The 26,509-nt window shown below is 35.7% G+C and overlaps 1 protein-coding gene across 5 annotated transcripts in view; it reads right to left on the bottom strand.

Moving 5' to 3' along the window:
* Positions 1-26,509, bottom strand: part of LOC113038782 (splicing factor, suppressor of white-apricot homolog) — an 86,221-nt gene that overhangs the window by 57,029 nt on the left and 2,683 nt on the right. For all 5 annotated transcript variants that reach the window (XM_026196428.1, XM_026196427.1, XM_026196429.1 and 2 more), the window contains 8 exons: positions 20,198-20,329; positions 16,514-16,593; positions 14,300-14,525; positions 11,417-11,577; positions 8,545-8,698; positions 1,231-1,504; positions 969-1,142; positions 740-833 (listed from right to left, as the gene is read on the bottom strand). In XM_026196428.1, coding sequence (XP_026052213.1) covers positions 740-833; positions 969-1,142; positions 1,231-1,504; positions 8,545-8,698; positions 11,417-11,577; positions 14,300-14,354 — 912 coding nt within the window. In that variant the 5' untranslated portion in view covers positions 14,355-14,525; positions 16,514-16,593; positions 20,198-20,329. The remainder of the gene's footprint in view (positions 1-739; positions 834-968; positions 1,143-1,230; positions 1,505-8,544; positions 8,699-11,416; positions 11,578-14,299; positions 14,526-16,513; positions 16,594-20,197; positions 20,330-26,509) is intronic.

Genomic DNA, 26,509 nt, shown 5'->3' with positions numbered 1-26,509 from the left:
ATGAACATATAGTCATGTTTTGTAAATGATTTGTTCATCATTAACTAATAATTTATAAATGACTTATAACAGAACGTTATTAAAAAGTGTTACCAATATCTTTTATTTTCTTTATCTGAACTGATTTGGAGAAATTTAGCATTAAACCACTTGCTCACCAATGGATCCTCTGAAGTGAATGGGTGCCGACAGAATGAGAGTTCACCTGTAAATGGTGTTTCTGTTTCTGCATATTTCTCTCCTGATTCAGACGAGACAGCTTTTTCACTGCAGAAAGCAATATTATGGATATAATAGAAGACTCGTTATTTAGCCTGAAGCATCAGTTAGAAACACCTTTGTGATTTTTACAAACAAGCTGCTTTTGATTTCACAAGACATTTGTTGATGGGCTGGAGTCATGTGGCTTTCTTCTGATGTTTTTATCAGCTGTCTACTCTGGAATCTCATTCTGACGGAACCCATTCACTTCATTGTTGATCAAGTTATGTAAGGCTAAATTTCTCCAAATCTGTTCAGATAAAGACACAAACATACATCTTGGGTTATATGATTAGAAGTACTTTTCAGCAAAATGTTGTGCTTGGGTGAACGATTCCCTTTAGTCACCTTAGATAAAGCATGTGTTCAATAAATATACTTAATTTTAATTAATAGTGGATTTAAATGAAAACAAAAAACAGTTTGCAAGAGAGGAAAGAAAGGAGAAATTAAAAAGAAAGAGAAAGCATAAAACTACCTCCTGCATGCTCAGGCCTTCTTTCTGCATGAAGTAGTGCTTTTTGAACTCATAATATGAGTTGTACTGGTGCCAGGACTGCAGGAAGTCAAACCTTTAGGGTGTAGAAGACACACACATACACAGAGAGAGAGGTTTACAGTTATTACATATTACAGTAATCTAATAGGAGCAGTGAGACCTTCGTATCTAAAGGATGGCTGTAACGAGCAGGAGCATAATTGCTTACCGCGGGTCATTCTTGGCACGCACGCTGCTCTCAAATTTCACCCCGTTTCTGGCCACATACTCAGCTAGTTTGTCAATGACAGGCTTGATGTCGGGAGGAGGAGGGATGATGGCTGCGACAGGGGCGGCAGCCGCCGGCACCGTGGGTGCAACGGCGGTTTGAGGAGGTCGAGAACTGATGGATGAAAAGAAAAATAAAGCCAAATATAGGACTTCTGAAATATGTCAAGCTCTGTAGAAAGCAAAGGCAGCAGGGTGCACACCTGGAGGTTGGAGAGGTGGCCGGACCAGAAAGTGAGAGCGGAGCAGACGCAGGAGCTGACACCGTGACTGGACCTGCAGCGGGGGCTGATGGGATTGAAGCCACAGGATTCAACAAAGGTGTAGTGCCAGGGGGAGGAGGAGGACTAGATGCAGGAGGAGCCGGCATCATGCCAGTGGCCAGCGAGGTGTAATAAGGGCTGGCATCAATCCCAGGAGGCGGCGGGGCAAGGCAGTACGTTCCATCAGGCAGCATACAGTACCCATAGTACATTGCTATCACATTAGTTACGTAAAATAAACACAAACACACACACATTCACACACACAGTTACTAAATCAGATGCACTTCCAATGCAGGACCTTGAAACGATATAATAAAATAACATTTTCAGTACAATGTTTTTGAAATAACTGACTGTTATATTGTGAAATGTGATTAAAATTTAAAATAACTGCTTTATATTTTATATATATATTTTTAAATGTTTATTTTTTTTCAGCAGCCATCACTCCAGTCTTAAATGTCACATGATCCTTCAGAAATCATTCTAACCAACATTTTACAGTTGTGCGGCTTAACATTTTTGAGAAAAGCATGATAGATTTTTTAACCTGGGTTCCTTCATGACCAAAAAGTTGGGAAGAGTGGATGTTTTTTTTTTGTTGTTTTTTTTTTACAAATCTTTTGTAAAAAAAATTACAGTTAATTTGGATCTCTTTAATGCATTTTTGCTTAATAAAGTATTAATTTCTTCAAACAAACAAAACAAAAATACAGAATGGTAGTGAATTTATAGAACACATATTTATATACAATTATTGTATGCCTGCCTCAGTTAATAATTCTGAATCAAACCCCTTTTTCCCTGCCTCATTTCAAAGATTTACTTGTCTGAATATTTTTGGTGATATTTGTCGAGCCATGCATTAAACATTAGTCATCAATAGCATTTCTACTTCGGTTACATACCCGGGAAAGTACACTGAGGGAACTGTTGATGCAAATTAAGAATTTAAACAATCTACGTTTGGATCACTGTCCGCATAATTACATTTCCTTTTCAAGTAAAAGATAAAAAGCTAGCGGAAGAAAAAAAAATTGCATTTGTTTGTTCTGCTCTACCACAAATAATTAGGATCAAGCTGTCCTCGTGTCGAGATGGCAAGCATGTAAAGACATACAGTTCTTGAAAAACACTTAATAAAGCCTAATTACAGTCAAACGCTACTCCTTCCCTTCAGTCAACTGTAACTACAGCAAAAAGAACCATTAAACAAAGCAGTTTAATAAGAAACCAAAGAAAACAGAGCTGTGAGTTCAAGCTCTATTAAGATCAACACAACCAAATCTGTGCAGTTAGGCAAATACAGAAAATATCTGTTACGTGCGAAGTTGAAAGTGTTAAGTTTACTCAAGACTAAAACTGAACTGTCCCTTTAAGTGAGCATAAAGGTGTTTAGACTTCACAAAGGTAAAGAGATGAACCTGCAGCACTCTGACAATGACGAAACACTGCAAAAGAAACAATAAAGACATTTAAAAGCTAGAGGAATTCAAGCTACGCCATCTCCTGGGTACTCCGAAAGTCAGGACTGTTCAAGACCTAAAAGAGACCAATAGTCCTGCTCATTTAGGCGAGTTTAGCATTCTGTCTGACTGCAGCCACACATCAAAGAGATCTGAAAGAGGAAGGGGAGAGGGAGGAGAGGGGCGGCGGGGATCTGGATACATTTACTTCATGACTGACTGGGATGTTTAAATGCACATGAGAGTGGGGGAGAAAGAGAGAGAGAGAGAGAGAGGAACTTTGGAGCCAAATAGAAATGAGCAAAGGGAAAGAAAGAGAGAGAGAGCCACAAAGAGATTCTGAGGGAAAAGGAATAGAAAGAAGGAGAGAGCGATAGATGTGTGTGGCATGTGTATGTCCACATTTTATGAAAGATTTGGCAGAACTAGGGCTGTGACTCACAATTATGCAATTTGGAATAAACTACATTAAGATCAATATTATGCAACCACATTTTATCTCTATTTATTTATTTATTTATATGGCAGACTGAAATAAGCGGGATCAAGCACAGAGATTCCTTATTGCAAAATAACCCCCTTGAGCACACATTATGGTAAATATTATATAAACTTAATTATTAAAAATAATAATATTATAAAAAAATGAGTAAAACATACTAAAATTTAACTACAACATTTATTTAAATATAAAAGTATATAAAATATATTTAAGAAATAAATGTTTTTTCTTTTTGCAATTTGCAATTTGCTCTTGTAAGTGTAAGTCGCAGTTTCATCAGATACCTGCAATTAGATCTAATAATCATGGACGGGTGATTATGAAATAATTCTGACCAGCCTGTTTCAATCATAACCATATTACTGAACGACATCCCAGCTCCATAAAAACCCCAGCAAAATTCATGTCTCGTAACAAATGGGTGCTTACTCCGCCTCCAGCTTAGCAGGCTTCATTTTCAACGACGGGATCTAATTGTTTATGACGTCTCCCTGTGGAGATAAAGAGGCAGAGAGCCGTGGAAGATCCGGAGTCGAGAATGTGCTGCTGGATTTGACTCGAGCGCTAAATTGAGAAAGATTAGCCTGAAGAATCAACAGACAATCCTCAATGTCTGAGGAGGCACGTCTCAAACACAAACAAATTCATGCTTACTCTGGCAAATAAGTCTGTGAGTGACTTCTCTTCAAGGAATTACATTCTGAAACTCACAAGACACCTCAGCTAACAATTTTTACTGATTTTGAGCAAATAAATGCAGCCTTGGTGAGCATAAGACACTTGTTACAAACATTCCTTTCAGAAACAAATCTTACAGACTGCACATGTTTTAGACAGTAATGTATACAAACAGTATGGCAGTGAGTAATTTCATTCAAAACGCATTTCAACTAATTCAATGAGAGAGTAATGCGTTTTGGACTAGCGAGTTCATCTGTGACTCATTCGTGAGTGGTTTGATTCATTTAAAAGAACTGGCTGAGAAGAGTCATTCAACTGTAAGATCACAACCCAGCCAAAACAACTTTTTTGTGCCGTACAGTAAACACTGTCAGAGTAGTTCAGTGTGGTCTTTTATAACAATAACACATTAACCTCAATTATGATGTTTCCGCAGACACTGTTCTAACCACTATCACGACTCATTAAATAAAAACAGACAACTTGCTCTACTGGGATTGCAGTTTTGACAGCAGCTTAGTCCAGTAACTGAGCGGTTCAAAGGTCACACCTCCTCACTGTCAACATATATAATAAACTGCATTAATCATGTGCGCTGAATGAATGTGGATCACCGAGGTCTACTGAACCCTGATGAAATGAGAGTGTGATTGTTCTAGTGATGTGAAACGGCCTGCTCTGTTTTACTGTAGTAATGGGGAGGGTGGTGTGGTGCCAGGGTGACTCACGGGCAGTGGGCAGAGCATTCTGGGATGAATGAGCAGAACAGCGTGTGTGACGCAATAAATCTGCGGTCTGCTTAAGCTGTGGCTGTAAACGAGGATATCCGAGAAGGCTTGAGAAGTGCGCGTCTCTCAGGCACGCTGAGTGTGCACTTACATGAGCCCCATGACATCCTGCCGCCAGCTAACCAAAGGAATCTGTTCAGAAAGCATTTCTGTGCTTTGTCGTACCACATGGCTGGAACTCGGGGCTGGGGTTGATAGCGACCATTTTAAATATATCAAGAAGGGGAACTAATTCAAACTTGATTCGGCCAGAGAGCAAACAATGTTTAACCGAACTTAGAATTAAGTGCCAGGCGTCCCTCAAAGACAAATACACAGCAAACCTCAGATACAGGCCAAAGCCTTGGAAAAATAACCCTCACATTTGGACAGAGATTATAGGATGACTGTGGTTAAGCCTACAGAACCTCTTTGTCATGCTGTTAATCCTAGAAAATACACATTTGCAGTGAAAGTAGCTTTTCTTTTGAGAAACTGGCCCACTCAAGCGCCTTCCGGCACTGTAATCCTGTGGCACTTCCCTCAAGAAACCAGTAGAGCTCCTTCAGTCAGGCTAATTGAGACAAATCAGCGGTCCCAGCTTGAGTGTTTCACCAGCTGGGACCGCTGAGCAGAGTGCTAAATTCTTTATTTCCAATAAAAGGAGAATTGTTCGTTCCCCACAGTACCTTAAATCCCTGTGAGTTAAAGTTAGAGGACCAGCTAACGGCAAATGGTTTAAAAAAAAAAAAGTTATATCACCATGTTATTCTTATGGACAAAAACCTTCGGTTATTCTCTTTGATCAAAATAAATCTGCTGGCACTTGACATCATAATTGACTGGGCAGGTCCTTTTTTATTTTTGAAACATTTTTTTTTAAAGTATGACTAGCTCAAGGATAAAGCTTAGAGTATGTAGAAGGGCAATTAATGAATCAATAATTATTAATTTTGTCATAATCGTCCCACAGTTCTATTACCAAAGACATTTGGAACTGCCAAGCTAAATAATGATGGCAAGCACCACCAGATTTATTTGACCAAAAAGACAGTTGTATTGCATTAAAAACAGTTTTTATTAATATTAATAATAATAAAAAAACATACACACAAACACAGAGAGAGAGAGAGAGAGAGAGAGAGAGTGACGGCCAAAATTACTACAACACTAATGTTTTGGCTTAGTAAAAAAAAAAAAAGGTTTTAAGTCAGTTATTTAGTTTTACTAAATGTATTATTACCAAAGCTAAAAATTAATTAATAGCAACTTTAATAAAATGTAAACTCAATTTAAAACTTTAAATCTAAAATAAAAAAAGAGATAACTAACGGTTCTTACAATGCTGATTTTTAGAATTTACAAAGTACTTATTTACATCTCCATTATGTAGGCTACATAGGCCACAAGCTGAGAATGTTGTTCCTAAATTAATTCATTGCAATGTTTTCAGTAAATCAAAACTTCAACTTCACATCTGTCCTTTTAGCAGCAATTTATTTATTTTTTATAGATCTACACACAAGCATTTCTCCCTTCCCATTATAATCAGCAAATCTGTTATTGCACAAATGTCTTATTTGTGCTGTTGATTATAAAAGGACTTTTCTAGTTGCAGCATACATCAGGTACTATACTGCAAGTGCTGCAATATCAAGCAAATCTAATATTGTTCCAAATTACCACAGATTACTTTTCGCTTTGATTCTAAAGCTGCTTTTTGAGCATCAGGTGCACTCATTTTGGCACCAACGACATAAAGCAAACATCTGTGGATCAGACTGCTTCAGAATCACTCTTTAGGAACAGATGTTGTTACTGATAGACTTATAGACTATTTTGAGCACCTCTAATTCGCCAGTGAATTCATGCACACATCGAATATGTCTTTGATTGGCTAAAGTATGCAACAGCTGCAAAAATCAGCATCAATGCAAGGAGTGAAAGAAAAACTGCCTTTAATGTCATAAAGTTGTTGAATTGGAACTGACTGAAGATAAGGAGATCACGATGGGCAGTCTGCCCACTTTAGTACTTAATTTAATGAACTTTGCTTGCATTTAAGGGTCAGCTTCATTGCCATGTTTACTCAAGGACACCCTGAAAATCAATCATCCTAAAATAATTAAAGATGTTAATGATTTGCCACAGTCTTTAAAGAGCTGGCACTGTTTTCCTCATCCACTTCCATTAAAAGGCTCTTTTTAAGAGGACATATGTCTCTGCTCATCAGCAAGAGATAAGAACGACCAACCTCATCCAAAAAAGACAAACAGAACTCTATCATGCTGCAGTTTCAGTCTGCGTCAAGCTTTATGCTGCAATTTAAGTCTCGGCAAAGTGCAAATGTCAAGCCATGTGTAAAAAAAAAACAAAAAAAAACAAATCTGTTCTTTTAGTAGAACAACCAAAATGATTGTGTATATGCTATATCTTGCAATATGTCCAGTGTTAAATTTGTTAACGAAGAGGACAACGAAAAATATTCATTAACGAACATTTTTTCTGTGACTAAGATGAGATGTTGATGAGCTAAAACTAATATCTGATGGGAAAATGTATGCTGCGTCTTCGTTAACTTAATCGAGACGAGACTATAATGTTATTTGAGGACTATCGGAACATTCAAAATACATCCCATAGGCTATTGTCGTTCAAAATGTGTGTCCCTGTCATTGGATTGCAATTGGATAAGGGGCGTTTGCATATCTAGTCTCAGTATGGGAGCAGCAGTGGATGGATAGGCTACCAAAATGCGAACCAGCGATCTGAAACAATAGCCTCAGCGCCAAAAGCGTAGTGATATGGTGACTAGAAGTCCCGTTCTCCCCGGGAGTCACAATTCGTAGACGATTAAATTAAAGTTGAGGTGGGATTGGCAGAATCGCAGTGATAGAAGTGCTCTCTCTCACACACGCTCCTCTTCTTCAGTTCTCATATACAGCACGCGATCATTTCTCAGTACTCAGATACATACACAACAGTCCAAATGTTTAGAATCTCTCACTTAAATACAGTTATGGATAAAGTAAACCTAAACAGGTGAGTGAGAACTGAACGTTTATTTGTCTTCTTGTACTTCCTTTTTAAAACTTAAATAATAATAATATTTTTATTAGTTGCTCCTTTTTCACTACTGTTAAATGGTTAGTTCACCCAAAAATTAAAATTTTCATAATTTATTTAAGTTTTTCCAAATTCAATCCTTGATTCAAATTTCTCATAAGCTTTATTGATTTGGTCTAAAGAGAAAATAATTAATGATTATTTAGTTTGAAGACTACATAAAAAATAGCTACCAAAATAAACTTAGGTAACTACAGCTTGGCTAAAACTAATGACTAAAAATAATAAATAAAAACTGACAAAAGTGCAATGACTTTTCATTGACTAAAACTATGAAAGACACAAATGACTAAAATTTTAGCATTTTTGTCTCAAGATAAAGACTAAATCAAAAATGCTTGCCAAAATTAACCAAGATATGCATGCTACTAAATACATTTATAATGATAAAAATAACAATAATTATTATTATTATGCACAGGGTTGGCTGCACAATCCATTAAAGTACATTCAAAATCACGATATGCGTGGTTTTGTAATTTTAGAACTGCTTTATTACTGTGATTATTATTATCATTATTAATGAATAAGAATAAAAATGAGCTTAGAGCTGTAATTAATGCATGCAACTGGAATTATTAAACTGCTTTATTATTATTATTATTGGCACACAACAACAATAACAACAATAAAATAAAAATAATAATTAACATTGTTTGAAGATCTTTTGTCATCCATATAAATCACAATTATTTGCCATCATACTCACGGTCAGCTGTGTATTCTGCCTGTGTGGCTACTGCCATCGACGACTGATGCTCTTCTTCTGATTTGGTCGCCATCGCTGCAGCGCCATTATTCTCCTGTTGGACTTTTCGAACAAGCGCAGCTAACGGGTGATCTGGATCAATGACCTGCAGAGGCTATAGCACATGAAACATAAGGTCAACGGGGTGTGCAACATTTCCCTCAGCATATAAAGTGTGTGTGTGAGTATATATATATATATATATATATATATATATATATATATATCCCACCCAGAAAATGTGTGTAAAGCTGTTGAAACATAACAGAAATTTAAAAACACCATAAATCAGGTTCTAAATCTTGCTTGTGTTTCGTGAGGCCCCATGGAAGAAATTCACTGTAGCACATTGGTTTGTAGTTTTCTCGGGTGGCTCCGTGACAGCACCTTCCAGGATTCTCACAGAGTTTGGCTGCACTTAGGTATTTTCCTTGTCCATGTGATCAGACACAGCTCCAATTGTGTATAAAGTAGCCAGTAAAAAATGGTGTAAGAAAGAATAAGACGTATGCCATATTGGGATGTCACTAGTATGAACTAAAGATTTGAAGTCTGCACTCGTCTCTCCTCAGTACTTTCTGCCACTGGATGTCACTCCATGCTTTATAAACTTTTGCATGCTGTCATCACTTCTCCTTGTTGCAGTCCTGCATGAACGGTTTCTTTCACTACCCTGTGAGACCACTTCTTTTTAGACGACGTGCTGAACACACACTTTACTGGATTCCCTTCTGTCCCCTAAGGAGGAGACCTTTTAAGTACCGTTCACCAGATGCCGCTTTTTCTGTCTTCCATTGAATTTTCTGTCTAGTCTTTACAAATGTCTACATGCTATTATGACACTATGCCTTCAAAATCCAATTTACTGGCCTGCTGCTCACCGAATAACAAACTTATATTTTTACATACAACATAGGGGTGAGGAAATGATGACAGAATTTTTGGGTGACAAGCTTATTTACCACCAGAGGTACAATATTATAAATGTGAGCTCTTTAATATTCTTCACATTAGCAGAATTTATTCCTCAAGGGCTCATGTTTCAAGCTTATAAATGAATGAACTCTTTGGGCAAAAGGTTCTACCCTATGGGTATGAAATTGGCTTCATTCTTTACATTTCCATTCATACAGACTAAAGAAAATGTTTGAAAAATGACAGAAGTGTGCAGAAGAAAATGTCTATAGGACCAAGCTGGAATTCACAAAAAAAGACCAAGTTTGTTGATTGTGTTTTCATGCTTTATAAAGCTAAACATCTGGTTTCCTGTGATATATTGAACATTCACATTGCGATCTCTTATGATTTAAATATGTCAAGGAAGTCATTTAGCTGACTTACATAAATGAGGTCTCCTGGGAATTGCAAAAATGATTTGTGATAGTCTTCAAAGCATAACTTAAAATGGGATGAATATTATAAACAAACCACCATATGCCATCATTTTTCCAGCATGTCTGTTAATAAATTTATAGCTGTCCTGGAATTTCATTAAAACTGCATAATGTCTTGGTAATTTAAAACCCAATAAACATAATAAATGTAGATCCTATAACATTTATATTAAAATTAATTACATTATATAACATTATGACACAACTTCTATATTATAAATATTATTTAATATTATATTAAATAATAATATTATTTAATATTAATATTATAAAATAACTAATTCATATTTAATGAAAAATATATACTTTTCAGAGAAAAAAAACAACAATGCTACAATGCTATATTGCATTGAACCAATAGTTTTTTTTGTTTTTATTTTAGCAGGATAAGTTAAAATCTAAACTACTTGTCTGACCAGACCAACAAAAAGAATCTTAGATAAAAATATTGTCTTTTATATTTTTAAATTGATCAAAATAACATTCACATGCCATGCAAACTGCAAACTCGATAAAGCTGCTTGTGTCATTACGATTGCAAGACTGGTTACTTGAGCTGCTATTAAGTTTTCAGTCCACCATAACATGTGGGTGGCATAAATCTGGTTTTCTGGAAGAACCAGAACACACAGGTTGACTAAGCCACAGAAAAACATGACACGCAGAGGGATCTCAAGTGTAAGACCTGAGATGAATGTTCAACAGTCACTCTTCCTTTAGCATCACAAAACTTAGTTTAATAATTTCTGACAATTCTGCCAGTACTTGACTGTAATAACCAGGAGTTAGCTCCTTTAAATAAATTAGATGAGTCTTTAAAAAGAGAGAAAAAAAAATGTTTATATAAAGTTCATGATTGAAACGCAAACTTTATACTGTCAAGATGAGAGCAGAAGACATCTATTAGGATACCAAATCAGATAACATTAGTTTATTTTACAAGCTTTTATCTCTAATGTCTCTCTGTGCCAGTCTCCAAAAAAAAAAAAAAAAAATTGACACCAACTCAGATAAAATATACAGAATATTAAATTAGGAAATCAAAGATATAAGCATCTGATGAGAACTTCATATCCTTATTTGAACAAATATATAAAAAGGAACACTTTGATGTCAGATGCTTTCATTTCAGGCCCAGTTCTGCCAAGAAATATCACAACTTAAGAGCAATTTGACATTGATTTTGAAATGCACTGCTTTGAACACTTATCCATCGAATTAGAAAATAATAGTAGCAGCCTATTTAGTTGGGTTAACGGAGTGCAAAAAAAGAACAGTCTGTATAGCAGGGGGGTAAATTACATGTCATTTCTGTTTTAGTTATGAACGCATGTGTAAAAAATGTGATCCAGGGTCCACGGTACATAATCACAGGCTGAAAACCGTCAAAAGAGTGTATTAATATTCATAAACGGCATGGTGTATGTTTGAAGCCGTACCTTCATTATTTCCTCCAGACGAGAGCTCTTCTTGGATGCAAACAAACTCGGGTGCAGGTATCCATCTCCATCATCATCATCATCATCATCATCATCATCATCATCATCATCATCATCATCATCGTCGTCGTCGTCATTGTTGGAATTGTCAGACTTTGATTCTGTTCCAAAAGGGCCAATTAATTGGATTGTTAACTCACGTCATAAATGTTCAGATTCATTCATTATTCTTAAAACAGTTGATTTATTCAACTTGTTCAATTTACGATGTATACTACAAAATGACTGACGTTATATATACCAATATACAGTATTGTTCAAAATAATAGCAGTACAATGTGACTAACCAGAATAATCAAGGTTTTTCGTATATTTTTTTATTGCTACGTAGCAAACAAGTTACCAGTAGGTTCAGTAGATTCTCAGAAAACAAATGAGACCCAGCATTCATGATATGCACGCTCTTAAGGCTGTGCAATTGGGCAATTAGTTGAATTAGTTGAAAGGTGTGTGTTCAAAAAAATAGCAGTGTGGCATTCAATCACTGAGGTCATCAATTTTGTGAAGAAACAGGTGTGAATCAGGTGGCCCCTATTTAAGGATGAAGCCAACACTTGTTGAACATGCATTTGAAAGCTGAGGAAAATGGGTCGTTCAAGACATTGTTCAGAAGAACAGCGTACTTTGATTAAAAAGTTGATTAGAGAGGGGAAAACCTATAAAGAGGTGCAAAAAAATGATAGGCTGTTCAGCTAAAATGATCTCCAATGCCTTAAAATGGAGAGCAAAACCAGAGAGGAGTGGAAGAAAACGGAAGACAACCATCAAAATGGATAGAAGAATAACCAGAATGGCAAAGGCTCAGCCAATGATCACCTCCAGGATGATCAAAGACAGTCTGGAGTTACCTGTAAGTACTGTGACAGTTAGAAGACGTCTGTGTGAAGCTAATCTATTTTCAAGAATCCCCCGCAAAGTCCCTCTGTTAAAAAAAAGGCATGTGCAGAAGAGGTTACAATTTGCCAAAGAACACATCAACTGGCCTAAAGAGAAATGGAGGAACATTTTGTGGACTGATGAGAGTAAAATTGTTCTTTTTGGGTCCAAGGGCCACAGGCAGTTTGTGAGACGACCCCCAAACTCTGAATTCAAGCCACAGTACACAGTGAAGACAGTGAAGCATGGAGGTGCAAGCATCATGATATGGGCATGTTTCTCCTACTATGGTGTTGGGCCTATTTATCGCATACCAGGGATCATGGATCAGTTTGCATATGTTAAAATACTTGAAGAGGTCATGTTGCCCTATGCTGAAGAGGACATGCCCTTGAAATGGTTGTTTCAACAAGACAATGACCCAAAACACACTAGTAAACGGGCAAAGTCTTGGTTCCAAACCAACAAAATTAATGTTATGGAGTGGCCAGCCCAATCTCCAGACCTTAATCCAATTGAGAACTTGTGGGGTGATATCAAAAATGCTGTTTCTGAAGCAAAACCAAGAAATGTGAATGAATTGTGGAATGTTGTTAAAGAATCATGGAGTGGAATAACAGCTGAGAGGTGCCACAAGTTGGTTGACTCCATGCCACACAGATGTCAAGCAGTTTTAAAAAACTGTGGTCATACAACTAAATATTAGTTTAGTGATTCACAGGATTCACAGGACAGAAAAAATGTTTGTACAAAATAGTTTTGAGTTTGTACAGTCAAAGGTAGACACTGCTATTTTTTTGAACACACCCCTTTCAACTAATTGCCCAATTGCACAGCCTTAAGAGCGTGCATATCATGAATGCTGGGTCTTGTTTGTTTTCTGACAATCTACTGAACCTACTGGTAACTTGTTTGCCACGTAGCAATAAAAAATATACTAAAAACCTTGATTATTCTGGTTAGTCACATTGTACTGCTATTATTTTGAACAATACTGTATACTAGTATATAACAATATATAGAACCGTTGAAATGTTTAAGGTTGACAAAGATTTTTCATATTTCGGTTTTTAAAGTAAAAAAATATGATGTGATTTCAATCATTCCTTTATCTTTGGAGTGTTAAAAGCTCTTGGTTTATAAAGAAGATCTGTAAAGTTGCAAAGACTAAAGTCTCAAATCCAAAGGGGCATTACAATTTCGATGAGTGCTTGCGGTGATCAGCCAATCACAATGCACTGGCTCAGTTTGCCAATCAGAGCAGCCTGTGCTTGTCAGAAGGAGGGACTTTGTAGAAAACGATGCATTTGAGAGAGGCGGGGCATATAGGACCTACAATAATGTACAGTATTTTAAAAATTATGTGTTTAAATAATGTAACAATGTTACACCAAATACACAAAATAATGATCTTTAAAAAAAGCATCATATGACCCCCTTAAGAGAAGTCTCTTATATTCCAAAAGGCTACATTTATTTGATCAAAAATGCAGTAAAGCCACTAAAACTGCACTGTGAAATAATATTACAATTTAAAATGACTGTTTAATATTTTAATATAATTTATTTATTCCTGTACTGCAAAGTTGAATTTTCAGCATCATTACTCCAGTTTTCAGAGTCACATGACCCTGCAGAAATTATTGTAATATGCTGATCTGATGTACAAATTTATTTTCCCAAAAAATTAAAAATCTACTGACCCCAAGCTTTCGAATGGCAGTGTACTGTATTTTGAAGCAAAAATTGACATTTCATTTTATCTAGTGAACTGAATTATAAAAAGTGGTTGCTCTATAACAAACTAAATATAACAAAAACATTTTAGAATAATCAAAGAACGACTGTCAATCCAAAGAACAACAGCTTTTCTAGAATTTCAAGAAACTATAATTTCTAGATCAATTTCAGACAACCTAATAAAACTGTAACACATGAAAAACGTACCCTGTTTCTGGTCCTGTTTGCCCTCTGATGCCGGTGTGTACCTGCCCTCCTTCATAGCTTGTAAAATATGTTTGTAGTAAGGGTTCAGTTAGTGGTCAAACCGCAGGAAATCAAACTGGGAGTTCCCAGCCTGCTTTGCCTTCAGCACAATTTCAAATTGGGCCCCCTGCTTGCATACAAAGTTTGCGGTGCGCTCAATAATAGCATGCGTCTTGGTGGTCGCAGGCTGAAATAGATCACAAAAAAATGGGTTAATAAAGACAGAAATTCTGATTAAGCTTCAATTATTATTAATTAGACAATTTGCACTGGGATAAATGTGTATAGAACATTTATCATCAGTGACTTCAGGCACAAGATTTTCTTGTTACTGTAGTTCACACACAAACTATTTATGTGTGAGTGTGGGCTGGCATTCCATAAATCTAAGTCATTAGTTAATTTCCAGCTACACATGCAGATTTAAAACATTCACAATTCTTTCAAGCTGCAGACAAAATAATTTTCATGTGCCGAGCTGATTTATGGTGATGTTGTATTTTAAATGACAAATGGCACCAATAGCGCTCCAAATGACACATATCCTTCATTAGAAGGAAGCATGAGAATAACTTTTCAAAGGGCTGCACTTTAGCTCCAATGTCCAGGTAAACAGAGAATCTATGATATATATAAAGTTCCAGAGAGCCAAATAATGACTTGCTAATTCGAAGAGAAACAACCCAACGTCTGTCTTCAAAATCGGATTCTTTTGTTGCTTCCAGCTATGTGCTGTACAATAAGCAAGGTAATCAGAGCAGCTGAAGATTAATAATTCAAAAGGCTCCCTCAAAGAACCTCACAGACTTGAAACTAATAGCGGTTTTCAAGTCCGAGAAACTGAAGGTTTCGACTAATCCTCCAACCTTGAGATGAATCTCCCTCCCTCCACCAAGAAAAAAAAGTGCTGGTTGGGGTACATTGTTGCAAGTGGCTCAATGGATGGTGAAGTATTTATCTTTCTGTTTCCTGTAGGGCTTGGTGGGAAAGCAATGACAAATCCTGGTTTAAGAGGATAAAGGAGGGGCATTGAGCTTTTAGAAAAGTATAATTTGTTGGGATTAACTTGCTTTCATATACAGGCATAGTAAAAAAATTTAAAGAATAAAAAAAAGATCTGTGATTGTGTGTGGCTCCCAAACGAAGGATCCTGCGGCGATAAAAGCCCATGTCTGGTTTGTACAGATTGACGTTTGCATCCCACTGTGTGCATGCTGGTTATACAAAGGAAGATCTTTCAATCAAGATCAATCAAAATCAGAAACTTCTGAATAGAAAAGAGAGAACAGAGAACAGGGTCTTTACTTGCCACACAGTCATAAATGGCCTCTTGCAGAGTGCAACAATCTTTCAGTATAACTATCAGACATTCAACAACAGAAATGCAAATCCAGAACATATTTAATTAATATATGTAGGTATTGGTGATTACAAGTAGGGATGCACAATATGTTGGTTCCATATTAATCTGCAAATATTAGAGACTTTCATTTTACTTGTTAGAGTTTCACCTAAAAATGAAAAATCTGTCCTTATTTACTTATCCTCAAGCTGTTCCAAATCTCTTCACATTTCTTTCTTCTGTTGAACACAAAATATGTTATTTTGAAGAATGCTGAAAAAAGAAGAAGAAAACAAAACAGGTTTGGAACAACTTGATGGAGGGTAAATGACAAAATTTATTTTTTTGAGTGAACCAGCACTTTAATTAATCGTTATATTTAATAGTGTGTGCTCATTTACCAGATTTTTTAATCACCATCTAACTCACTTAAGTGAATCTTAGAAATAGCATTATATGTCATCTCTAGCAAATCTCCCAACAAATATAAATTTTTGTGTGGTTGAATATTATGCTGTGAAGCCTAAATTCCCTTGTAGCATTTAAAATGAATGATTTAGCTTTAGTTAATCTTTAAAAACTGTTATATATAACATTCAGTTTATTCTGTACATTATGCATTACGTTGTGATGCCTAATTCACTTGCAGGACTTAAAAATGACTGATTTTAGTTTGGTGCATTATTTGAATTTATTTAGAGAAAATAATATTGACTCTTTTAAAGCCCATAACATGAAATAATTACTGTTTCATGGGTACAGACCAGAATTTTCCTACTGGAGCATCCCTAAGTAAAACTGTGTAAAATGGGTATACTTCATTATCTGCTCACCAGCTCTACATCCAGAGGGATGAGGAGGCCAGGGGGCGCCACAAATGGCTCCTCACTCTCTACAACCTGCTCCTCTTGATCTGAGAGAGGGGCAAAGGTGGGAAAAACCGAATTAACAGACAAAATCAGATTGGCAAGACAAAATAATCAGATTTTCAGGAGCAGAATGAGAAAAACACACACACCGATGCAACTATGAAGCTTTTGTTAACTAGAACCTAAGAACCGGAGGCACTTAAAGTTTTATTGTTACTGCAACTTTCTGAGACCACAAGCCCCGTCAGCTCTGTTTACTGCTGCTGCCTCTATGCACTCTTCCACCCTCTGTCTCCACGAATTGGCTGAGACGGGTAAAAACCAAATTAAAATTTGATGCTGAATTCAGTGTGAAGGGAAATGTGGGCAGAAGATGGAAACACCACACTAAGGAAATTATTAAATCTAGTAGTTACAAAGTACCATATTAGTTGCTCTAATAAATCAGACAGCTCTTCTAAACCCATTCAACAAATAGTAAGATGTCACCTGATCGATTTATTTTATTTTTACGCTGATGGTTACAATCAAATAATCTAGCTCAACATTTTTGGTCACAATCAAATAATCTCACGTGGTATCACAATGCTTTGAGTAAATGGCATAAGATCTGGTTTACACAGCAGATTATTTTGGCCAAGAGCCACCCACTTAGACAGAAATAGACCTTTTATTTGTCTTTCTATGTGTAGATTATACCACAATAATAGACTGGCATTAAAAATGTTATTCAGTTATACAGAAAACACTAGAGAACAGGCTGAGAATTTATATTTTGGCCATCCAAAAGTAACAAGCATAGAATATTTCACAGAAATAATTCAGAAATAGGGCTGGGCAATATGGGCAAAAATAATGATGACAGTGCTTTTTCCATTTCACACAATAGTGACAAGGTATTCCTTTATGGTTAATGGGGATGGAAATGCTTTCCACATTAATTAGACCTTGAGAATGAACGTAAACATAACTTGTTCACACAGAGTATGCTACCTTTATAATTTAGGGCCCCATGATATTCAAATTTGGATTTAATATGAATTTATCATAAAAATTGTGTCCAATGAAATTCATTAATAAAACTTAAATTGAATTGATATATTAAAATGTAAGCATTTGAAAATATAAGAATTTACAACACAAAACTGCTTTTTTTTATTTTTGCAGATAAGATGCTGCACAACATAACTTTGTAAATAATACATGAACTTAAAAAACATGTTTATTGCTGATATTCCTTAAATATAATAGTATTATTATTACTTCTTTGAGATGTGCACTTTAGTAGACAACAGTAATATAGTTCTGTTATAATATGATATGATATTATTCAGATATGATAATTTTATTTTTAGTTTGTGCCAATATGACACCTGTATTTTCATTGCATTTATAATAATAATAATAATAATAACAATAATAATAACAATAATATTAGCTGGCTTTATTTACTAAACAGATATTTCCTTCAGTTAATTTCACACTTAATTGTGCCAGTTAAAATGTATTGTAAAAGCTTTTGTTAATTTCACTGTTTATTTTATTGCTTTGTGGTATTTCATCTTTCATTTAATAGTGCATTAGAGCTGCTCCATTGCAGCAGCTCAGCAGTGTAATCACAAGACGTTATCCTGTAATAATGTGGCAAACCACTCGTAAATCCTGTAACAGCGATGATCACTTTCACTTTCGCATTAAAACAAAGTTGTGTATGCTTGATGTTTAAAATACATTTAGTTTATAGTAAATGCACCTATAATTTTTGTCAGATTTATATTTACGATTTAGTTTTTAAGATTGAAGATTGAAGATTTTTATTTGTCACATACATGGTTATATCGAGAGCATATGACCAGCAGTGAAATGTAAGTCAGGTCTGGTCCATGGACAGTGCAATTATTAAAGAATACAAACTAAAAAAAATTATACAAATTAATAAGATATGGAAAAAGATTTAAAAATAATAAAATAAAAAACTTATAAAATAAAATGTAAAGGACAGTATACTGTAGACTTACCGTATTTTCCGCACTATAACGCGCCCTTAAAAGCCTTTAATTTTCTCAAAAAAACTACAGTGCGCCTTATAATCCGGAGCGCCTATATATATATTTGTATATGTATATTTTTCACCTTATATACTTGACTTGAGAACGAGTCAGTCTTTTGTTTGTTATCTGGCTCGACTCGGTTTTCATCTTCTGTTCTCTCCACAGCAGTTCAGTCAGTGTACTGTTTTAAGTAAATGAATTACTCCGGGATATTGGTTTGTTTGAACTCAGAGGCAGTGTCAGCAACATTCAAAAAGTTATGGACAGTATACCGTACACACAGTTTCAATGGAGGGACTGAGAGCTCTCGGACTAAATCTAAAATATCTTAAACTGTGTTCTGAAGATGAACGGAGGTCTCACTGGTTTGGAACAACATGAGGGTGAAGGGGCGGTCAAACTAGCCTTTGAACGTGCAAAATTATTTCAGACGCCGCTACAAATATGGGCAGGAGCAAGATATAACGGTTTCCCCTCATCACTACATGGATTAATCTGTTCTTGTACTGTCTTTTGCGACAGCGTCGAAAGCGTCTTATTATATTGTACTCTCTGTCTCTCTTTCTCTATAAATATATACACAATAAACAATAAAAAAATTATAGAACGTGTCCTTATTCAAATGTACCATCTGTTCCTGTTTCCATTGACACTGCGAACCATGCAGCTTATTTTTTTTATTATCTTTTAAATATGTATTATATAAAATAGGATGCTGCGCTATGGCTAAAATTAGCACTTCCTTCTTTTTTTAATTCCTGTACAGAGAGGTCACGCAATGACGTATCGATCATCTACTGGTCACACGACTTCACTAAAGCCAGCCAATCAGATCAGAGCTCGCCACATCCAGAAAGTATTTTCCAATTTTGTGGGCAATATCAGATGGTAAATGAAAGAACTTTGGGGCATGACGTCTGAGGCTGATGATTGTTATTGTGCTTCCTCTGATGCTGAAGGGTGAAAAAAAGTTGTCTGGATTCCAGTTCGGCAGCTACAAAATTTATGACTTCATCACAGTCACTGTAAGAAAAAGACATCAATGCCACTAGTTGACTCTGTGTATGTGTGTGTGAGTGTTTGCTTGCAGTGAGTGGGTGGATAAAGACTTTGCGCCGTGGGCCAAGTCTTGTTCTCTTGTAGAGTGCTGGTGCAAGCAGGTGTGAATGAGGAGTACAAAAGCATTGTTTGATTTAGAAACTCATTTGTCACCGTATTTCTGCTTGAAAAGAGCTCTGAGGATTCAAACTAATTCCAGGGCTCCTGTATTTATAAAGCAATCAGCCATGGAGTGTGATGTTTTTGCTAAAACGCTGTAGTGGTGAACCGCTGGACCTTGCTGATCATTAACAGTCTCTGCATATCCACGCCTTGCCCAGTCTTTAAAAAAAAAACTTTGAGCTTTTCAGTGCCTTGAGGTTCAAAAACTATACTTATTTGACCTAAGGGAAATTGCCTCTTTTCATCCCAGAGCATTTTGAAGTTCATAGGCTAAAGTATGCACAGAAACGATATCCTCAGGCAGACTTACAAGCAGCATTTCAAAGTAAGTAAGTGGTTTTTGAAGTTGTGTTTTCTAGCCTTGTACAGATCCCACCTGCTTCTTTGCTGGCCTCATCTTCTTCAGTGGGCTGGGAGGGGTCATAGTAGTCAGCGCTGTAAAGGAAGGCAACTGCGTTATAGGTGCCTTCATCGGTCAAGGCTTCACTCAGCCTTTTATACTCCTCCTCTGCAAACAGAAAGAAAGATTCACAGGAAATATTCACTTCTGAATTAACTGCAGTGCTCATCGTTCTCAAATATTCTCTTTCTATTCTCTTTCTATTCTTCTCCACAACAGATTCAAAAGTTTCAAACATTGTAAAGTTGGCTGTTGGATTAATGGATTTATGTTGAAAAAATATAATGGTCGTTTTAAAAGTTTAGTCCATTTTTTAAGTTTCTCAAGGCTGAATTTATTTGATAAAAAAAAAAAAACATTCTGTGATTCCATCCTCTACATAGTACCAAAACTGCCCTTTTACAGATAGTTAACGATTTATAAATTTCTTGCAACACTGACTCACTCTCTACTTTTGTTACTTGACCTCAGCTCTGCTTTCAATACCATCTCTCATGATTTGATTATTTCTCGCCTTTCGACTGTGGGTATTTCTGGTACTGCTCTTTCCTGGTTTGCCTCATACCTATTTGATAGACAGTTCTACATCTCTGTTCAGGATTTCAGATCTCCTACTGCCTCCTGAAACAAGGCGTCCCACAGGGTTCTGTTCTTTGGCCTTTTCTGTTTATCATTTATTTTTTTAACACTGGGTCAGATTCTGCAGCATCATGGCTTTAGCTATCATATTTATGCTGATGACATTCAAATTTACACATCTGGTCAGCCTTCTCTATCCACCAAAATTGACCAAATTTATATTTGTGTGCAGGAAATAAAAGCATGGCTCAACTCATACTCAAACTTATTATGGATAAATCATCATTATTGGAACCACTTCACTCACAACCAAAGTTCCTGTTGACTTTACCTGCGATTTCACTTGCACTCTTATCACACCACCTGTCATCAAAAATCTTGGTTTTGTTTGACTCCTCTCTTTCTTTTCAGTCCCATATTAACTCTCTCACTAAGTTAGTATGTTGTTTACAATGAATTATCCAGCTCTGTCCATTCATTAGTGTCAAAGATGCATTAGCTCTCATCAATGCTCTTGTTTCATCACATATCAGTTTTTGTAATCCCATTTTTACTGGCTTACAGGTTACCTCCATTGCTACAGTATAATCAAAACTCAGACGATCATTTTCTCATCTGCACAAAGCGTTCAGCCCATATCGTCCCAATTCTAGCAGATTTGCATTGGCTACCTTTGGCCTACTGTATAAGTTTAAAATTCTCCTGCTCACTTTTAAGGCCTTGCATGGTTTGCAAGGCCTTTTTATCTTTGTGATTTGCTCCTTCCCTATACTCCACCTTGTTCACTTATGCCTTCTGATTCTGGCCTTCTAACTGTTTTTCTGTATCCCTTCTCTTCCATCGGGGGCAGATCATTCAGTGATTTTGCTCCTAAATTATGGAATTCTCTCCCAAGATCACTCTGTCTAGTCCATAACTGGTCTCAATTTAAATCGCTGCTCAAAACTTACTAAGATGACTTCGGTTTTATCTGTCCTATATACACATTATTCCGCTGATGTCTGGTGCAGTTTTGCGTGCAATGCGTTACTAAGGCATTACTGTAATTAAATTACTTATCCATTGAAAAAGTAAAGTAAGGAATTATTGCTCATTTTTAGGTCGTTTAATTACAGCTACTTATAAAGTACTTGCATTACATACAGTAATTTCAACAATTCAAATTCAATATTAATTTTAGAAATCTAAAACGTTACCATCTAAAGATAAAACTGACTGCAGCATTTTTAAACCTCTGCACTTTCAGTTTTTCCTGATTCACAAAGAAACCTTAAATAGTCAGATACAGATAAGACTAAAATCAATCGAATCTAAAAATGGCCTACTTATTTGTGTACACTGACAATAACAACAAAACATTGTGCTTGTGAAAAAACAAAGAAAACAAACAGGGTGCACTTTCTGTCGTCTAGGTCTCCATGAGCAACTTTCTATACGTCACCAACTCAGCGAATATTTAACGCAGAGACATGAGAAATATATCTATAGAAAGCTTGTGTCTACTTTTAAATACTTTCGAAAAGGAATATTAACTGATTATGTAATTCGTACGAAACTAAAGCAAGGCACAGTCCTTCCCGTATCTGAGCTCATTATATGCAGTCATGTCACCTGCGCGCAAACACCTGCATCTAGATACAACAAAATTGTATTTTTAAAAAAATGTATGAATAAAAATAAATAAATTTTTGTTTAATTTTCATCGTTTTTGAAAGAAGTTCTACTATGAGGAATTTACCTCAGGATAACAGGGTGATCTGACACGTCTTTATTCAGCCGAGAAGATCATTTATGTAGTTCATTCTTACCTACATTATTAAACGTGTTATTTTTACATAAACCTGTACGGATTTTATTAGTTGGGCTTTTCCTGAACATCTTGCCAAATTGAAATGTATCGTTTAACTTTTCTTAAGCTTTTTTTGTTATTCAGAGTATTTTATATTTGTTAACCAAAAGTTATATTTTTGATAAAATGTTTTAAGCATTACAGTTGTTTTAAAGCTAAAAGGCTAAACTATTCAATGTTGGACTCAAATTGAAAGAATAAAGAATTTAATTTCTATAAAGGTTTATAAGGATTTTAATATAAGTAGCCTAATTAGCTATTTTAATGATTAACTAAGTTACTTTTCAGAGTAATTAGTCATTTAAATACAGTATTGATGATGCATTTAGTAATAGCAATGCATTACTTTTTGAAAGTATCTTACCCAACACTGGTCCGGTGTTACCTTGTTTTCCTGTATTTTGCCTGACATAACATTATTATTTAATGTTACCTACATCTATTGGATGTTTATTTTAAAATGTCCCTGATCTCTGGAAAGGTGCTATATAAATTAAACATATTATTATTCGTATGACAAAAATGAATTTTCAGCAGCTATTACTCCAGTCTTCAATGCCTAATGTTTTAATATAAAGTAAGACCTTTATCAGTTTTCTTGATTTCTTTGATTTGAAATAGATATCTTTAGTATCTATAATATTTAGGATTTATCTTTTCTATTTATAGATATTCTATAAAAAATGCAACACACATCACTCTAAACAGCCACAGTGAGTTCTCATCTTTAATGATCTTACTACAGAAGGACAGTCCAATATTAAACAATCACAATGCTTTATTACAGTTTATAGGATGTAAATGTAGGCAGATTGATAAAAGTCTAATGAGGTTAGGTCTCCCCCTGAAGGGCGAATCCACATGATGACTACAAAGATAATGACTATGGGATACAGAGTCTGACGCTGTCAGCAAAGGACATCATAATTCTCTCCCACTTACTTTGCACCTCTGTTTAAAGATTGTGAAACAGCAAATTAAGCTGATGAGCGCAACTTTAGCCTTTTTTTTTAACCTGCTGATGCATATATGGAATTATAATAATGTGACATACTGATTCATCGCAATTTGATTCATCAGAATAGTTCTAGGACTAAGAAGTCACGAAACAACATTCTGATGTAATGTTTTAAAACATTCCAACATTAGTTCAAACCCAGTTGTTCCGGTTCTAATAAGTGATTTGGATGAGCTATGATTGATGCCCTTGTAAAATATTTCATACACACACACAATATTTTTGAATGACATTTCAATGGCATCCGAAGCAATAAATCACTTATTTCTTTCTTAGAACACATATTTAATAATATCTTTTTGTTTATCAGGTCAGGCGTTACAGAAATGTGCCTCAAGTAATTAAATTGTTAAACTGCTGGATGTAGTCAAGGGACAAATTTCATTCTGAACAACATTCTTTAATATTTCCGAACAAGTTTTAATGACACATCTACATCAATAATAGTATAATAGTAACACTTTCACTTTCAATGGACTGAATGTATTTGTTTTATTCAAAAACAAACCCGGCCATGTCGGTTTTACGCCCTTCACAGTGTGTAAACAAGCACAAGTACCTTTCACTATTCTGGAAAATTAATTGAATCACAAATATATCAGAGGAAAGCACTTAAAGCCTGAGCGCACCAGTCTATAACCATGAAAAACTGAGTTTACTGAAGATCTCTGGTTGTCCACCTAAGTGAAACAAGCTAGATTAATTATTTCAGACTGAAAAGGTCATTGTTCCCCCCACTGCCACTATGAAAGGGCATCTTCATGCATTTCTACTTTTATAAATAAAGATTAAACGCGATTAATTACATACAAAATATTAGTGTTTGTTTGTATAATATATGTGTGTTCTGTAAATATTAATGATGTGTATATAAATACACACACACACACACAAACAGTATATATATCTTGAAAATTCCCAGGGAACACACATACTGGTCAAAAAATATATAGCCTGACTGCACTGTAAGTCACTTTGGATAAAACTGTCTGCTAAATGCATAAATGTAAATGTAAAATATTGACGTATATTTACAGTGCCCTCCATAAGTATTGGAACAGTAAAGACAGAATTGTTCTGTTTGTTGTGTAGTCAAGAAATATGATTAAAAGATGAATATGAGACAAAACTACAGAGATGTTAAAAGCAGGGAATGTGTCTTATCAGTTATATCCATTGCTTTTGCATTCCAAGTCTTGCATTCAATGATGACACATACAAACCAGGATGAAGATGAGGAAGCCGACTCTGAAAGAAAAGCAAGCAATATGGATGCTAAAAGAAAAGAAGAAGTCAATTAGAACTATAGGAAAACAAAGGGCATGTAGAAATCAAGAGTTTGGGAACTACCAGCGACATCAGCACCCAAACAATGACCTGATGGGCTGAGAAAAACAACTTTAGTTGATGACAAACAAATCATAAAATCTGTGAAAATGAACCGTAAAATACATATCTGTAAAATCACCAACAACCTCCAGAAAGCTGGGGTGATGCTCTGTCTATCTACAGTCCGCAGGAGAATTGGACACAGAATTACAGAAGTAACATAGCAAGATGCAAACCTCTGATCAGCACCAAAAATAAAAAAGCAAGATTCTTCACAAATGTGAGCCAGTAGAGTTTTGGAGTTGATGGACCGATGAGACGAAGATTATACTTTATCTAAATGATTGGAAACCTAAAGTGTGGAGAAAAAATGGAACTGCAAATGATCCAAAGCATACAACCTCATCTGTAAAGCTCGGTGGAGGTGGTGTCATGGCATGGGCATGCATGGTTGTCTCTAGAGCAGGACCTCTTCAATTTAATGATGACTTATGTACACATGCAGTGAGAGAGCTAATCGCACCGGAGCAAGGAACAGATACTATTTTGTGTGCACTTATGTCATCATTATGACAGCAAACCTATTCTATTACTACTACTACACTAAACTTTGCAATAAATTTAATTAAATCAAATCGTGCTCTGGTTCAGTTCAAGACAACTGTGCCTAATGTGAGTACACCCTTAGATTGCCCAAATCAATCTCCAGATTTAAATCTGATTGAACAATCATTTCTCCAGCTGAAGAGGAGACTAAACTCCCCAAAACAAGCAACAGCTGAAATTGGCTGCATTAAAGGCTGGGGAAAAGCATTTCAAAGCATAAGACCAAGAGTCTGGTGATGTCTATGGGTTACAGACTCAGCTCTGATTGCATGCAAGGGATCTGCAAATAAATATTAGTTTTTAATCTTTTACATCTGCCTTAAATTCAACTGTTCCAATACTTATGCTCACATCAAATAGTGGGATGAAGTGCTGGTAAAACATGTATGTCAAAATACCTAATAATAAAATGTGACATTCTGTAGTTTTGTCTCATATTAATCTTTTAATCATATTTGCAAATGTCTTGACTCCACAGCAGAGAAAGCTATTTTGTCTTTACCGTTCTAATACTTATGAAGGGCACTGTAAGACTTTTGCTTTCCTATTCCAAATGTATCTTGAGTAACAAAAGGACATTTGGCATTCCTGAAGGCACAAAAGTGTTGATATGGTGCTTTTCCACTGTGTGGTAAGACTCGGTAGGTACGGCAAGCTCTCAAGCTCTCACTGAATCCGCTCCTCAGCTATTAATGAGAGGAACGTCTGTACTTCCTCAACAGACCACGAAACAGCTATTTTTTAGTTGTTAAAAAAAAAAAAAAAAACTGTTTGATACTTATTCGTGTTCCATACTTATCTGGCTGTGCTGATTCAAGTCTAGCAGGTCTGTCGTGTCTTGTGTTCAATGACTTGTTAAGCTCATTGATGCAGGTATTGACAATTATCTCTGGCCAACCAGTGATCA

This window comes from Carassius auratus, chromosome 21, assembly GCF_003368295.1.
Source record: "Carassius auratus strain Wakin chromosome 21, ASM336829v1, whole genome shotgun sequence".
NCBI classification, from domain to species: Eukaryota; Metazoa; Chordata; class Actinopteri; order Cypriniformes; family Cyprinidae; genus Carassius; species Carassius auratus.
This window is presented reverse-complemented; position numbering and strand designations above follow the sequence as displayed.